The 17,515-nt window shown below is 39.1% G+C and overlaps 1 protein-coding gene across 10 annotated transcripts in view; it reads right to left on the reverse strand.

Annotated features, from left to right (window-relative positions):
* Positions 1–17,515, reverse strand: part of LOC143210726 (Y+L amino acid transporter 2-like) — a 694,702-nt gene that overhangs the window by 43,125 nt on the left and 634,062 nt on the right. For 9 of the 10 annotated variants that reach the window (XM_076427853.1, XM_076427855.1, XM_076427854.1 and 6 more), the window contains one exon: positions 7,021–10,500. The exons of the other annotated variant lie outside the window; for it this stretch is intronic. In XM_076427853.1, coding sequence (XP_076283968.1) covers positions 10,439–10,500 — 62 coding nt within the window. In that variant the 3' untranslated portion in view covers positions 7,021–10,438. Of the gene's footprint in view, positions 1–7,020; positions 10,501–17,515 lie in introns of those variants that run through there. 10 annotated transcript variants of the gene reach the window in all.

Consider the following 17,515-nt stretch of genomic DNA (forward strand, 5'->3'; position numbering starts at 1 on the left):
AGTCTCAGAAGCAGAAAACTGTAGCCTTGTCGTCAAGTGAGGCTGAATATATGGCGATAGCTGAGGCCACAAAAGAAGCCATGTATCTCAGCAGGTATCTGCAAGAATTGGGGTTCGCGTGCAAAATCTCATTGTTTAGCGACAATCAAGGTGCGAGAATGCTTGCTAATAATCCGGTATATCATAGTCGATCTAAGCATCTTAATATATAAAAATGGATGTTTGTGTGTATATATATATATATAATTAATAGACTTCGAAACTGTTTGACCGATTAACATGAAACTTGGCACATATATGTATTTTTTCATGGAGAAGGTTTTTACGCTATTCAATTTGTTGTAACTCGCCGCTGTAGATGGCGCTGCAATACATCAGCTTCTATACCGTTGAACCTATCGCTACGAAAATTGGTATACATAGGTATTTGAGAACGAGGAATCTTCTATGTAAATAATATAATAATATAAGAAAATCGTGTCTGTCTGTATGTATGTATGTATGTATGTATGTTTGTTTGTAACGGCATCACTTGAGAACGGCTCAACGTAGAAAGCTGGGGCTTGAACCATTAGACGCGACGTTTCTTCGGGAAGGTTTAGGAACAAACCGCATTCAAAAAAGTCTATTGGTTCAAAAGTTGTGACGTCGTTAGTGAAAAAAGTCAACTTTCTCGCTCTCTTTTGGGCACGTTTTTTCTTATAACTTTTGATCAAATGGACTTTTTCGAGTGCGGTTTGCTCTAATACCTTCCCGAAGAAACGCCGCGTCTAACGGTTCAAACCGCAGCTTTCTACATAGGTGAGTGCGAGAGAGAGAGAGGGAGAGAGCGAGAGATAGACAGAGATAGGCATAGAGAGCGAGAGGGAGACAGAGACAGACAGATAGATAGAGGGAGAGAGAGGGGGGAGAGAGAGAGACTGAAAGAGAGCGATATAGAGCGCGAGAGAGAGCGAGGAGAGCGAGTGAGAGAGAGCGAGAGAGAGAGAGAGTGAGAGAGCGAGAGAAAGACAGAGATAGACATAGAGAGCGAGAGAGAGTCAGAGACGGACAGATAGAGAGAGATACAGTGAGAGAGCGAGAGAGAAAACGACATAGAGCGAGGAAGAGAGCGAGGAGAGCAAGAGAGCAAGAATGAGCGAGAGAGAGCAAGAACGAGAGCCAGAGAGCGAGCAAGAGAGAGAGCCAGAGAAAGAGGGAATTGAAACAGAGTGGAAGGGAGAGAGACAGAAAGGGAGAGACAGGGAGAGAGAGACAGAGAGAGAGAGCGAGGAGATCAAGAAGAGCGAGTGAGAGAGAGAGAACTACAAAGCAACGCGAAAGCGAAATGGAATTGAACAAAATAGATTATCACAAACACGTTCAATACGTATATGCTTTTAAAAAATACTGTGCCACAGCAACGCGTGGCGGGGGAAAGCTAGTATAGATATGAAGTATCACTTTGTGCGCGAAGCCTTAAGAGACAATAAGCTTAATGTACAGTATATTCCGACTAATGAAATGCTTGCGGATGTATTAACAAAGGGACTGTCAAAGAGTAAACATTATTCATGTGTATTGGGATTGGGTTTGAATTTTCATGCTTAAAAAATGTATTACTTTTTTTTTTTAAAACGCCGACATTAAGGAGGGAGTGTTGGAATTATATTTGTATCCGTTTGTAATGCGCGCGTTATGTGTTTATTTGTTCTATGACTTTCTCTATGTACAGCGACACCTGTCGTCTTATATATAAGGGCGTTCTTTCTTTACTCCTTCTTCTCCTCTGGTCGCTCAAAGTGTTCACGTCATGTATGTCTGAGTAAGATTAAATTATATTTTATTTGTATTATTCACTTCCACTAAATAATCCCTAACACTATTCATTTCAGCCAAAAATGACACGTACATTTTGCGTTCAGCATGTCAAAACAAATAGAATGACGTATGTCACATGTCGAAAGGAAAGGGGGGTTTTCTAAAGTCTTACCCAACTCCCTAAGAACACCACACTCCACAGAAAATTGTACAACAGTTTATCAATCCCTGTGACATCAATTTTTTTTACTTTGCCTTTTATTTTTGTATTTAATAAATAATAATTTTTAATAAATATAATACTACATGATTATATTCAACTATGTAAATAAAAAGCTTACCTTAATGTTATTAGTATGCGTAATAACATAAAGAAAGATAATAAAGATAATAAACAAATAATAACCTATGTAACCTAAATACATAGACCACATCAAAGAGTGCAATACACTCAAACTACAAAAAATAATGGCCAAATCATTTAAATGACATGAACTGCACAAACTTACCTCCATGAGTCGCGCGAATCGTACGATCCACGCGATTGTTTTGCTTCGCTTCCGATCGCACGCGATTGGAATCGCGGCGATTTCAGTCGACCACGAATCGACCCGTGTGTGGCTCTCCATTCATTTGCATTGGAAGTCACGTGGAGGGGGAATCCCATGCGACTGGAATCGCGTCGACCGAATCGACGATCGACCCGTGTGTGGACGGCCTTAGTCACTTATGATAATAAATTCGTGTGTGTGTGTGACTACATTTGGGAAAGTTTCTTACCTCTCGCTATTCCTCGTACCGATCTCTAACATGCAGATATGGATGGAAGGAAAGATGTGGAAATGGGAGAGGAAAACGTATGGGGAGAGAACAACGGGAAGGAGAGGGTAAAAGAAAAGAGGAGAAGACATTAGAAAAGGAAAAGGGAAAAGATGAAAATTGGATTCTGGAATGTAGCGGCTATGGTAGGCAAAGATGAAGAAAAATAGAATGCAATGGTGCTGATGGATACACGGATAGAAGTAGTGCGACGCGGGTCGAGTCCGCGTATAGGGGGGGGGGGGTCGTGAATAGTCCACAAACAATCATTTTCGCACTAAGTGTCACAATTTAGGGGAGTTACAACAGAAAAAATAGACAAATAAAAACTATCCTACTATACAATCATCAATATAATTCTTCGTTACTTTGTATTTATTACTGAAAGGATGAAAAGGCATCCCCTTAACATTTCATTTACAGTTTACTGTTATCGTTCGCTTACTTTTACTTGACAATGTGTATAACAAAGTAATTTAATAAAATATAATTTTGTAGTGTTGGTACATTATTTGCTATATCTGTTCTAACAATATTCGTTACTTATAGACCAGGTGCTTCTTTACCGGTTTCTTGTTTTGCGGATATTATCATAGAATTTATAAAAAATCCTACTCTTTGCGTACAATTCATTGGCATACTTCATTGACTCTGAACGACGATGATGCATCTTGTTATTAAATGAGTCTAAAACTTATGCAGACTTCGCGTAATGCCATGTCTACATTGATCAGGTGTTCGCTAGCTGTTTGTGACATTGTGTCATACTAGGGCTCACGAAAAGCTTGCGAAAAGATAGCGAACAGTTTGCGACCATCCGCGAACCGTTTCCGCTTTTCACGGACAGCAGTATGGACTCGGCATTAGATTTTCCTCGACCACCGTTATAATATTGTAACGTCATACTAACGATCATCACATATTTAATCATAATCAAAATGTTTGAAAACATTCCAAATTTTAGATCAAACAGTACAATATACAGAGGTGTAAAATGATTCAATTCTGTTGTTTTTATATAATTTGCTAGATTGTGACAAAAATATAGTGTCATTTATGATTTTATTGTATAAATGTTTCTTTGCGTACCTAACTGTATTCTTGCAAGTAATTAGCAACTATTACTTTAAATATTTTAGAATATAGTTTCATAATATTTTCTTATTATAGTATGGATTTGTTATTTTAATATATCAGTTACAAGTTCGTAACATTATCCCTACGTTTTAACTTCTGACCAACAGCATATTGCGTTATTATAGTTTGTTAACTGAAAACGGAAAAATGTACAATTTATTCCGAAGTAGAAGCTAAGTATTTTAAGGGTGTGGTAAACATTGTGATTGCGATGCTTTTTGCTGTGCGTCCTACGGGTCTCCGAGCATGTGTCAATCCTCAGTTTTCGTAGACTTTGAAACTAATTTATACCTGTATACCGTTAGTCTCTTATATTAGGAACTACATACAGTGGCTCACGAAAGTATTCGAACGCCCTTTAAAACAGAATAACTTTTTTATAATTGTAACAAACGACCTGATTTTTTATAATCAATTAGAAGCACTAGTTTATGAAATGATATGCAGAAAAGATTTTCCAAAACATTATAATTTACAAAGTTACATGCAAAAATAAAAAAGGCATTTTTTTAACCTTTTTATTAGGGCCTTTAAAGAAAATTTAAAATATAGGTTTTGTAGATCTATGTTAGTTATACACATGCTGAATATTTCATCTAAATCGGTTGACGCAGGAAAAAACGACACGCATCGAAAGATGTACGATTTTGTGGATTTTAAGCAGAAACTGATAAAAAATCGTGTAAAACTACGATTTTCAACATTTTTAATCGCTTGTAGCTCGTGTGTATGTTAATCGATTTTGACGAAATTTTAAGCATGTGTATAACTAACATAGATCTACAAAGCATATATTTTAAATTTTCTTTAAGGGCCCTAATAAAAAAGTTAAAAAAATGACTTTTTTATTTTTGCATGTAACTTTGTAAATCATAATTTTTTGGAAAATTTTTTTTGTATATCATTTTATAAACCAGTGCTTCTAATTGATTATAAAAAATCAGGTCGTTTGTTACAATTATAAAAAAGTTATTCTGTTTTAAAGGGCGTTCGAATACTTTCGTGAGCCACTGTATATCGTATGTGATGTGTGCAAACTGCGTAATTATTACGGCAAAATTATTTAATGAAATTAATCTTGAAATGTATATGCGGACAGCTATTTAGACGTCTTAAATATGAACTATATAATTCTTTAAGGAAACGTAATTCTAAACCATAAAGTCTATGCTAGATATTTGACTTAATGTTAAACATACCAAGTGCGCAACTAAATTTCCGGGTTCCACATATGGGTGTCGCTAACAACGGATGTAGTCGACATACATGTGTGAAGTTATATTGTTTTTATAGAGTAAACATCTGTGAACAATAATCAGCCTGAATATTGAAAAGTATCGCTACGCAAAAATATTTTTTCTATTAACAAAGATGTCGAGTTTTGTGCCAAATAAGCAGCATTTGCGGGAAGTTTTGCTTTTCTATTTTAATCTAAAACGCAATGCAGCTGAAGCACGTCGTTTGCCCGAAGAAGCCTACGGCGAACATGCACCATCGACAAATACCTGTGAAGATTGGTTTAAACGCTTCAGAAGTGGCGATTTCGACATTAAAGACAAGAAGCGCTCCGGAAAACCGTATTCGCCAGACCTGGCACATACCGATTATCACTTGTTCCGGTCGATGGCGCATGGCTTACAAGGAGAATGCAAAGCCTTCGCGTCACAGATTTAGTTGAGACTTTACAGAGTTATAGATCTCGTTCCCCTGATTACGAATATACCCCATTATAGGGGCAACTACTCAGTAATTTTTGAGATATTTGCAAATTAAAGTTTTACGGACGTAATTGTCTGCTACATTGTCTGTTTAGTTCACTCTGTTACCAAGTAATGGTGTGGCGTAGCAGCAGCGAGCTGAACTGGTACGCCGAGCCGCGCCGTGGACCCGGGTTCGAGTCCCGTCGGAGTAACTTTTTTTTATACTTCGTTTTTTTATTATTGTCTTATAATCATTATCTTTTGCGTATGTAGTAATGAATTTTCTATTATATCATTTTTGTTTGTATGTATTATTTTAATTTATAAAATAATAAGTATCATTACAATTAACCCTTTGGAGGATAAAAATATATCTAAAATGTAAAAAAAAAGTATAAAAAGAGTTACTCCGACGGGACGCGAACCCGGGTCTACGGCGCGGCGTACCAGTTCAGCTCGCTGCCGCTACGCCACACCATTACTTGGTAACAGAGTGAACTAAACTGACATGTTACGTCCATAAAACTTTAATTTGCAAATATCTCGAAAATTACTGAGTAGTTGCCCCTATAATGGGGTATATTCGTAATCAGGGGAACGAGATCTATAACTTTGTAAAGTCTCAACTAAACCTGTGACGCGAAGGCTTTGGTTGGATGGAAAATTGGTTGTGTGTGGATGAATATGGTTTTGGTCCAAAGATGCGTCGTTTTATCGTCGCGGTATTCATGTATTGCCAGAGAGATGGCAAAATTGTGTAGCTAGCGAGAGACGATATTTTGAATAAATAATTTTTTGTATTTCTTTTGAAATTTTCTGTTTTTAATTGATTGAAAAGAATCCGGAAACTTCATTGCGCACCTAGTAATAATAAACCCACGCGTACTCCGGAAGCATAAATTATAGCAGTACATAGATATGACGAAGTTGAAAAATACATAAATTAGTAACAAAATAACTAAACCTAAAACTTTAAATGCATTTTCTCGAAATTATTTTTTTGCAATCAGCCGCCGACGTATGTCAACTACTAGTATGGGTTGTATCTCGATTAATCTAAGCGAATTTAGTGAAATTTTGACACATTGTACTAAAATTAATTATTTTCTGTAAAACATAAATTTTTTTCTTCCTTCAAAAGCTCCTCAAAGTTGCTCTTTCCAACCATTTGAAACCTTTTCCTCAAACCAGCGTCATCTTCTAAATAATTAATATAATAAATTTTCCGCGCACTAACTACTTTTATACGCTTAAAGGAAATCCTTTTTTATAAATTTGAGATAACAATGAAGAGGTTTAGATTGGCGACCATTTTATGTTGTAGAGCGTGCGCGCCTGAATTCGCAAGTAGTTTATACAAAGTTGTAACGAAAATTGTTTTTTAATAAAATAAGGTTGTTGTTACATTTCAAACGAAAACTAATTCCACGGAAAAAAGAATATTTGGACAGTCCTTTCCCAGGCATCGCAAAAATTTCACAAATATGAAATACTTTTCGATCATCACAGCGATTATCTCCCCTATTTTTTTATGATCTGAATTTATCATTTACACACGTCTGTGAAATTTAATTATTTTTCCCGTCGCATGACATACAAGGCACGTCATTAGTCATCGTTGATCATAATAATTGACTGTTTTTCCATAGTATTGACTCAGAAAATATTTTTCTAAAGAAGTTTTTACTAAATGACAGTTCCAACACCTCAATACCCCTCTTTTTGTCGTTGATTCGGGAGAATATGTAATTTGTGAATAGAAGGAATATTTTCCTCGGCTACTTGTATATTCTTTCTCGTTGTTTTCGAACACGTTCAAAACTATGTTTTACGATGATCCGTGGGTAATTCTAACGTTTCTCCCTCGGGTATTTTACAATTTAGCGAGATAAACACCCAGTACGTAAATGTTATTTCTACTTATGCATACATCAACAAGAACTTACTGAGGACCAATAAGTCACTTATTGAACAATAGCCAGCCACATATTGAACGGAAGAGCAATTTATCGGTATATAAAGAATGATAAATAATTCATAGTTGCTTGTGTCGTATGTACAATTAAATAATATAAATATGTATTCTATACTTCATTTATAATACAATATTATGCGTTTTGATGATTATTTTCATACGTTTCAAGTTGTGATGGGCAAAACGCGTTGCAAAATGCATTCGAATGGCAAATTTATTATCAATTTTATTCGATTGTTATACCATTAAAAAATACTTTTATTGAATAGATAAATCAGTTGACGAATATCTTGGTATTTTGTATTTAATCATGCTATGGAATATGAAATACAGTAAATGTTCTATAGACGCAACAGCGTCGGGGGATTCAGTTGCATCTAGCGTACCGGGTAGCTATTTTTTTATCTCCACAGGCCGATCCGACCGTACAGAAGGAAAGCGCATGTAAAGTGACACCACACGCGGGCCTTTGAACTATGCCGGCGACTGCGACTCTCCGCGTCTCTTTCTTTCCCATACGCTGTCCTTTCTTGCGTCCGAAACTTTCATCGCCAATTAAACCAACTAAATACAGTTGAAATTATATTGTGTTTGGTATCATTTTGCATTAGAAAAATGTCAGGAATATGTTGCGGAAAGTTCTATAAAAAAATAATGAAAAACAAAGAAGATTAAATATTGGTGTTACATTGTGATGACGCACGGGCGTTTGAACTGTGCCGGCGACTGCGACTCTCCGCATTGCGTTAATAGTGGTTCACACCGATATACCGAACCGAGATCAGATTACTAAGTTGGGGGGGGGGCGGGGTATTCTTGGTCGCATCTATCGTGTACAAATTGTTGCGTCTATGGAATATTTACTGTACTTCTGTAAATCGTATTTAAAAGTTCATCGAATACAGAATAACACCAACATTTTGCCCAAAAGCACAATGGTACAAATATTTCTCATCAACTGCACAACGGACTGTACACGATGCTATTATGCAGTATGCAGGCTATAAAGAATACATCGTGCTAAATTCGAGGAAGTAATATACTTTTTGTTTGGCTGTAATACAGCAAGTACTTGTATCTTTATCAGGTGAAAAATATGAAATACTATTGTATTCAGTATTCAATGAGCATTTAAATACAAATTACACAAGTATTTCACATTGCATAACTATAAATAATATAGTATAAAATGCCAAGATATTCGTCAACTGATTTATCCATTCAATAGAATTATTCCGTATTTTACACGTATTTCAATTACAAATGCAATCGACGCTGCCCATCACTGGTTTCGACGAATAATTTCAGCAGTTTTTCTGGCCTGAGAGACATACGATCTTCGTACACGACACATTATGTCATATGTCATATCCTGCGTGATCGATGCGGATCCTTCGGCATCGATCGACTAACTACAAAACACGATGAAATGATCTTACGTTGCATTCAACAGATTGATGAGAAAGGCACCGATCCCTAACTATGTGTAGCAAGATTTCATCCAACAATGGATCGAACGATGTTATTTTGAGATCGCTAATCAGCTAGAATCACATTCAAAAAGAAACGAACTCCTTCGAATTTTCAATCCTTCACATTCAACTGCTATATCGTTATCCTGCACAACTATACACAACGTAACAAGTCAAAAATGACACTTTGCGGTTCACTGTAGCGAGAGCTCGATATAAAAATCACATGAGAAAATAACAAGTTGATATGTGTACAGAAGAAGAGCAGCTGGTAAACCTTACGTTAAGGGGAGGTACCTCGGACGACCTTGACCTTGACATATGTTGTCACGGACAACATTCTGAGTAACCCTCAAGAATTTTCATTATTCGGCAGCATGTAGCGGAGTTCGAGAAGCATTGGGCAACAGAAATGTCTGTTTCTGAATATTCAGTCACTGTTTTACCGACTCGGTCACTGTATCGGTAAAACAGTGACTGAATATTCAGAAAAAGACATTAGCGCTGCTAGCTAAAAATGCCATGGAACTGATACTTGTGCCGGAACGCTCCGTTTAGGGGTGTATCTCGTAAATTACAAACTGTGTATTTAAGTATAGTTTAATATAATAAAGGTTGCATTTACATTGTATGTGTCCCTGAAAGTGCGCTTGGTGTATGCTTTTTCTATAAGAACCCTAAATCTCTCGATATTTAAGAAAAATCTATGTGTCTTGACAGTGGCAGCACTGTCGCGCCACCCAATGCTTCTCGAACTCCGCTACATGCTGCCGAATAATGAAAATTACGCCTCGAAAACGCAAAAGTGGGCCATTTTAGACACCAAGCGCACTTGGTGGATCTTTTATCTAGCGATTGTGACTACGTAGGGGGGGGGGGGAAATGTGCACTAGCGAGACGTGGTTTGAAATTTACGGGACTCTTGCAACATCGTGTACGTATACAGTGTCTAGCGGTGTGCGAGAGCGCCACCACACTCTCGCTCGACCAAGGTCAACTAAGGACCCACACCCTTAACGTAAGGTTTACCGCGCTGCTCTCTCGATTGTATACCTACAATGCTTGGTGTCCGGACTTCGAATCAATCTGAATTGGTAGCTGAAAATTCGTAGTTCTCTCAGGATTAAATGCGTATCCTAGCATCTTCTGATTGCGCTTTATGCCATGCGATCCTCTCGAGTGGTGATCCGTAGAAAGTTCGGGTTTTTGCGTTACAATAAATGAATTTAGTAATTGATGAACTGTCAACTTCAATATTGCTGTATTCGCCCGAAGGTATAGAACCGACATATGTGGCTGTGAATGTCGTCGCGTTTAGAATTCACTGGTTCACAATTTTTGAACGAAGCGGTATAGATCTCATTGGAATGTTGCGCTCGATTTGATGCAGAGTGGAGGGCCGTTGTATCGGGTTACGTAATGTTTAACAGCAGTCATGTATAAAATGAGCAAGTCAGCATAGCAGCGTGTCGCGCGACCGGCGCAATTTCCAGGGGAAAACTGACGCGGCGACCGAACAACTTCATTCAACGACCTCAATCGCTTTTCTCCTCCTGCATGCACATGAACAGCTTCACACACACCATGTTCAGGTTATCTGCAACAGAAAAAAACTAATAATTATCCCAGATCTGGTTGCGCGCAGTCTCAAATTTTCTAATAGAATAGAGTAACGCAAATCGAATTAAAATAAGAATTCAGTTTATATTTCTTGCATTGCCAGAGAAGCGGGAATTTTAACACATTGAGCGCGACGCCGATTTTGCTGTCCTTTCCGTTCAGCCGACAGCGAGCGAGCTGCCAATATCCTTTTGTAAACATTTTCCAAGATATTTTCTCTCAAACATTTACCAAGGTATTTCCTCTACGTTAGCGTTATTACGTGTAGGGTTTTTGTCACACCACGTGGTGGTGGAACGAGTTACGTTCGTTCGTTTGTTTGTTTTACTATGCAGCCAACACCGTCACTATTTGAACAAAGGGGATGGAATAGAACAGGCTGGTATACGGAATGTAACTACAAACTGATATATTTCAAATGTTCAATATGGCTGATTGAGACACGAACAGTGCGTGCGTTCTCTGTAACCGTTCACAGACAAGAGAGTGAGAGCAGTGATGCGATATGGTGCAAGATGTCCGGCGCATGCGCGGCGATTTCAGCCTCAGTAAAGTAAGATTCTCGATAAAATGGGGTACCTTGAGCACCCCGCCGAATTTTAAAAAATTGGTTATATTTGATTCTGAAACATGGATGTATAACATGTGTATTTGTGTATATTTTGTAATTCGTAGGACACGTCCTGGAGTTATTAACGACATTTTCCTTTGCACCAATGTCAACCGGGGCTTTGTTTAGGAGTTATTAACGAAAAACACAGACCAATCAGAGCGCGACCTAGATGCGCGATGGCACGTTCAGCCCAGCGCACAGTGCAGCCGCCTGTGGACAAAAGTCGAAAATGCAACTATTTTCCATACCTTATTTGGCTTTACTAATCCCTTCAGATATGTCTCTAGTGTATGAAACAAATCCCGGGAATCTCAAATTTCCACAACAAACGGCAGGAATCACGTTTGCATAAGTGGCAGAGAGCTCGTTAGAGAGCTCATCGAAGAATTCACGCGAGACCTGGCCCAATCAATTGCTGATTTCCTATAATCAATAACTTTGTTTTATGTTCGTTCTTTCAATTTTGAATATGGAAGGTATCGAAGCAGGTGAGGAATATCCATTTGTCCTGTTTCATTAACCGTTAAAATAGTTTCTCCATATACGTCGAAAACAATTATTTATTTTATGTATTAATTTCGTTACAGAGAAAAACGAATTTATGTTCATAAAATAAATGCGGTGCATTGCAATGTTTTTTTTATTTTTCAAGAGTAATTATTATTTATGTTTATTTATTACAGACATAATTAGTGACTTTATATATATATATTTTATGTATATTTTTTTTCTATATGTATATATTTTATTATAGTTTTTATTATAGTGTAATATAATGTATATATATATACAGTATATATATATAGATATACAATAAATATTTATATATATATATATATATATATATATATATATATATATATATACATACAGGGTGTCCCAAGACCCCTTCGACTCCGGGAAATGGGAGGTTCCTTAGGTCATTTGAAGCAACATTTTCCTTTGCACCAATGTCAGCCGGGGCTTTGTTTAGGAGTTATTAACGAAAAACACGGACCAATCAGAGCGCGACCTAGACGCGCGATGGCACGTTCAGCCCGGCGCGCCGGGAGACGAGCGTGGTGTAACGCCGCGATGCCGTAACTAACAAGAGTTTCTCGAGATTATGTGAATCCTCCCCGATTTGGATGAGCTTTGGATATGTTGTCAAGACCATCATTCTGAACAACATTTCCCTTTACAGTTTTTTTCGGCCGGCTTTAGTTTACGAGATACATAATTGTAAAAACTTGTAATTGTAAATCGATCGATAGTACTATCTTCTACCCGATTTGGATGAGCTTTGGATATGTTGTCAAGACCATGATTCTGAACAACATTTCCCTTTACAGTTTTTGTCGGCCGGCTTTAGTTTACGCGATAAGTAACTTGTAATTGTAAATCGATCGATAGTACTATCTTCTACCCGATTTCGATGAGCTTTGGATATGTTGTCAAGACCATGATTCTGAACAACATTACCCTTTACAGTTTTTGTCGGTCGAAAAAACTTTACTTGTCAATTCATATGGGTGGATCTCTTTACCCGACTTACGGCAACTTTACCCGAACGAGGGAAAAAGCAGAAACTGATTGTATTAAAACCTCACTTATTCAGCTGTAAATCCATTTGCTGCTTCGAAATGTGTGTCACTGGGTCACTCGGTGACGAACTGCACAGATGTCTTCAGGTATACGACAGTACCGAAAGCTAAGGAACGTACGGCCAGGTCGACGAACTGCACAGCCGGTGGTAAAAGGCCAAAGGGATGCGCGGTCAAGTCGACAATCCAGAATTTCACTTTCACTTTCGAATCGATAAATAATTCGTATGTTTATTTCACGCAGATGCCTTGAAATTTTTCCACACTCACAATCACTGTTCACATTTGTCAACACATAGTTATGCACTAATAATAATTGCTTAAACTAATTAAATGGTTATTTAAACTAATCACTAGACTGTGGGTCTTTATGTAAAATGAAGGTTGGCTGCCGCTATTACAAGGGACAGGAGCCAGACAGATATTTGATTCTTACTGTGATCATTTTAAGAAGTTGAAAAGAATACATTGGTGTTTTGAAATTATTTTAATCTCTCTAGTGTCTTAAAATGCACCTACTCATGTTTCCTACAAATGCATGAAATCCGCAGTCTAGTGATTGCATTACCTGATTGTTGTGATTTGTGCAGCAGGACAAGGGATATGGCAATTATTATTAGTGCATAATTATGTGTTGACAAATGTGAACAGATAAGTGAGTTTTTAATACAATCAGTTTATGTGCTTCTTCTCTCGTTCGGGTATAGTTGCCGTAAGTCGGGTAAAGAGATCCACCCATATGAATTGACAAGTACAGTTCTTCCGACCGACAAAAACTGTAAAGGGTAATGTTGTTCAGAATCATGGTCTTGACAACATATCCAAAGCTCATCCAAATCGGGGAGGATTCACATAATCTCGAGAAACTCTTATTCGTTACGGCATCGCGGCGTTACACCACGCTCGTCTCCCGGCGCGCCGGGCTGTACGTGCCATCGCGCGTCTAGGTCGCGCTCTGGTTGGTCCGTGTTTTTCGTTAATAACTCCTAAACGAAGCCCCGGCTAACATTGGTGCAAAGGAAAATGTTGCTTCAAATGACCTAAGGAACCTCCTATTTCCCGGACTTGAAGGGGTTTTGGGACACCCTGTAGATACGATACTGTTTTGCCCGCGCATGCGCGAGAAACCTTGCACCATATCGCATCACTCAGTGAGAGTTCATCTCGTGCGATAATTTTCTCCTGAGGTCAGTGCGGCCAACCTCGACGGAGCGATCACGCTGGGCCGGCATGGTCAGAAATAGCACGCGAGGAGGCATTCTCGGTGCTATTTTCAAGGAGGTATTCATTCGGAGGTATTCTCAAGGAATACCCGTGGAATACCCCCACTCCTCCCGGCCGCGCGTCCCAATCCCCTCGGCGGCCATAGTTGCTCCGAGCACTATGGCCGCCACGGGGAGCGAGACGCACGGCCGGGAGAAGTGGGAGTGTTCCATGAGAATGCCTGCTGGCGTGCTAGTTCTGGTCATGCCTGCGCCAGGCAGTCGCCTAGGGTATATACGCTTGTGGCGCCAATATCCCTACATACGGCGCACAGTGGGACCTTTCGTCCAAATCGGAGACAAAATCAAAGAACTTTCGATAGAAATGAGGTAGAGCGACGAAATTTTTTTTAAATTAAAGCTGAAACTTTGCAGAATATGGGGAAAATAGGGAGATTATGGTAAGAACGTTTTTTAAAGTTGAGCAAATTCGTTAAACTTACACAATTTCAAGAAAATTGTGGTTTTTCCAATACCACGCGCGGAAAAAATTATTGTTGAACATGGTGTACTTCATTTCCCGTAGATTTTTTCGCGCTGATTTCAAATCTGGTCTCAAAATTTTTCTACGACCTCAGGATATTGCAAAATAGATTTCTTGAAATTCTACATGTTTAACGAATTTTCTCAAGGTTAAAAAACGTTCGTACCATAATCTCTCTATTTTTCCCATATTCTGCAAAGTTTCGGCTTTAATTTTTAAAAAATTTCGTCGCTCTACCTCATTTCTATCGAAAGTTCTTTGATTTTGTCTCCGATTTGGACGAAAGGCCCCACTGTGCGGCGCGCCTGTGCTGCTACCTAGCGGCTCAGCTCGGTAAGCGGCGCGCGATGGTCACTACAAACCAATATGGTGGCGCGCTTACCAGTCAAAAACATTGCAAAGTGCTCAACTTTAAGCAATCATAACTTTGAAGCCATTGACCTACAAAATCGAAACTTCGATTCCTAGGTTCTCCTCATTCAAATCTACTGTATTACATACCAAATAGATAATAATTTATAGAAGAAAGACAAATTTTTGATCCCGAAAATGTAGCAAACATCAAAAACGATCGAACGACGAGCAAGAAGCGAACGTCAAACAGCAGTCTTGTCAAGCCCGTCGCCGCGAAACGTTAAAATAAAGTTAATTCGTTACCGTTTAACTGTTGGCCATCTCTTACATAAAGTAAAGAAAAGCCCAAGAAAATTTTGGTTCGTTTTCAAAAGTATTTATTACCCATAAGACCACAAGTGTTGCGAGGAGAAGGAGATATTAATGTCGACGTGGCTATAGTGATAGTGATGTCAAACGTCGACGTCGCCGAGTATTACGGTTGCCATCGTTGGAAGATGATAATTCATTAGACCAGATAATGGAATCTGATAGTGACAATTGTGGCATAAGTGCTAACGAAACCAGAGACCAAAATGAATGGTTTGAACCAAATGGCATCCAGGCGAATATTGTGCCTTTCACGAGTACCTACGCTGCCAAAAAAACTAATGAGAAAGTGGGGAATTGCAGGAAAGCCTTTTTATCACTAAAGAAATGTTTGAACATATCAGTGAACAAACAAATCTCTATGCTTTAGAGATAGCATGGGAGAGTCCAATTCGCCGAATCCTTTCAGCTCGGAGGTGGAGAGACCGTCCAAAAGACTTGGCGTTGAATGCCCACTTGCAACGTGGAAACCCGCCCGCCATGAGAACAGTGTCGCCAGTTGAGCTCCAAACGGAGCTCACACATTCCCCTCTTTTTCCCCTTCCACTATCCCATTCCAGCACCATGTGCACACTCCACCAACGTCCCCCACTAGCAAGGGGAGTCCAGGGTAGTCGGAATCCGGATTTTCCTGCAACTTGCAGTATTTAAAGATGACGTATACAAATGTAATTTAGCAAAGCAGTAGCGCGCAATACTCAAGATTTCCCGAGAAAATGGCATTTGAAAATTCGGTTTACGCGTTCATAAGGAGTTCGCGTTAACCTATAAACATAAAGCGCAGTGGCCAAGGGCGCTGCGAGAAAAACTGGTAATCAGTAGGTCGCTGGTTCGAGTCTTGCTGTCAATATTTTTTTTAAAAATCTTTTTTTCAGTTTTAATCCTGTAACGGTTCTGCTTCCGACGGTGATGTTGTCGCGGCGTCGTATCCTCTCGTGCTGAAATAGCTCGTCGCGCCGGATTCGTTTATCGGCGAGAGAATCGACGGAAGCTGAAAATAGACGAGGTGCGCGGGACGTGAAATAACGACAGTGTGGATACGTATTTTCGGGCTCACTACTCGTACATTCGCGGACTCGTGTGTCTCGTAAACCGTATTACCGATCCGTGCTTCTAAGAGTGATCCTGGCGTGATCGTTCATCGCGACGCGACGCGTACGCGTGGACTTCGTGTTCGTACCGACGACTGGGTTCGGGTAGGAACGGTCAGGAATCCCGGCCACGAGTCGGGAAATTCCCCGTGGCTGTTCTATGGTAAATGAAGAGGATGCTGCCCCTTCATTTAGTCGTCTCCGGTAGCTGTCGGAGTTCTCAGGATGCTGCCCGAACGGCAGAGAAGGATGCTGCCCTCTCTGTTTGGCGTGTTCGCTATCACGCCGGTGGAAACTGCCGATGTCGAGGAGGCCGATGCTGCGGACAACTCGACGTCGAGAGCGTGGGAACTAGGAAATAGTACCAGTAATACGTACCGATACTCGGGATGTGCCCAGGATGCTGCCCAGGCTGGAAAAGAGGCCCGTGCCTCGCTTGCATCGCCTTTTATAGGCGGAGGTTGGAGGTGAGGGGAATGATGCGGGGAGAACGGATGTGTGACGTCGAGTTTCCGTATCCGTTAAGATGGCGGAACCTCGACGTCCGTTTCCCGCCGAATGTGGCTCGGAGCGCGGGATCGTACGTAGTGACGCGTCGTACGCGGACGACGCGTTCGGTAATCTTCGGCGTCGGTCGGCTGTGTTCGGCGCGTGTCTCGTAGTGACAGGCCTGCACCGTACAGGTCTGTTACAATCCTAAAATTTATGAAGTCTGCCATTAAACAATTATTTTTTAAATAGAAAATGCATGTTTTTTATTTGTGGGTGTTGAAAAAAATCCAACATAAAAATAATACAGTGTTATATTTACAAATTATTGCTCATTCTTTATTAATAAAAAAAAATTACGTGTTAGTGTGACACGACCCAGAATGATACTCATCGTAAAAGCATGGAAAACAATAATTTAATTATTATTATTATTATTTTTATTATTTAATTTTTATAATTTAATTATTATTATTTTTTTTATTATTTAATTTTGATTATTGTTTTGCATGCTTTTACGATGAGTATCATTCTGGGTCGTGTCATACTAACACGTAATTTTTTTTTATTAATAAAGAATGAGCAATAATAAAGTAAATATGACACTGTATTATTTTTATGTTCGATTTTTTTCAACACCCACAAATAAAAAACATGCATTTTCTAATTAAAAAATAATTGTTTAATGGCAGGTTTCATAAATTTTAGGATTAAAACTGAAAAAAAGATTTTAAAAAAAATATCGAC

Source organism: Lasioglossum baleicum, chromosome 7 (genome assembly GCF_051020765.1).
Source record: "Lasioglossum baleicum chromosome 7, iyLasBale1, whole genome shotgun sequence".
Lineage (NCBI taxonomy): Eukaryota > Metazoa > Arthropoda > Insecta > Hymenoptera > Halictidae > Lasioglossum > Lasioglossum baleicum.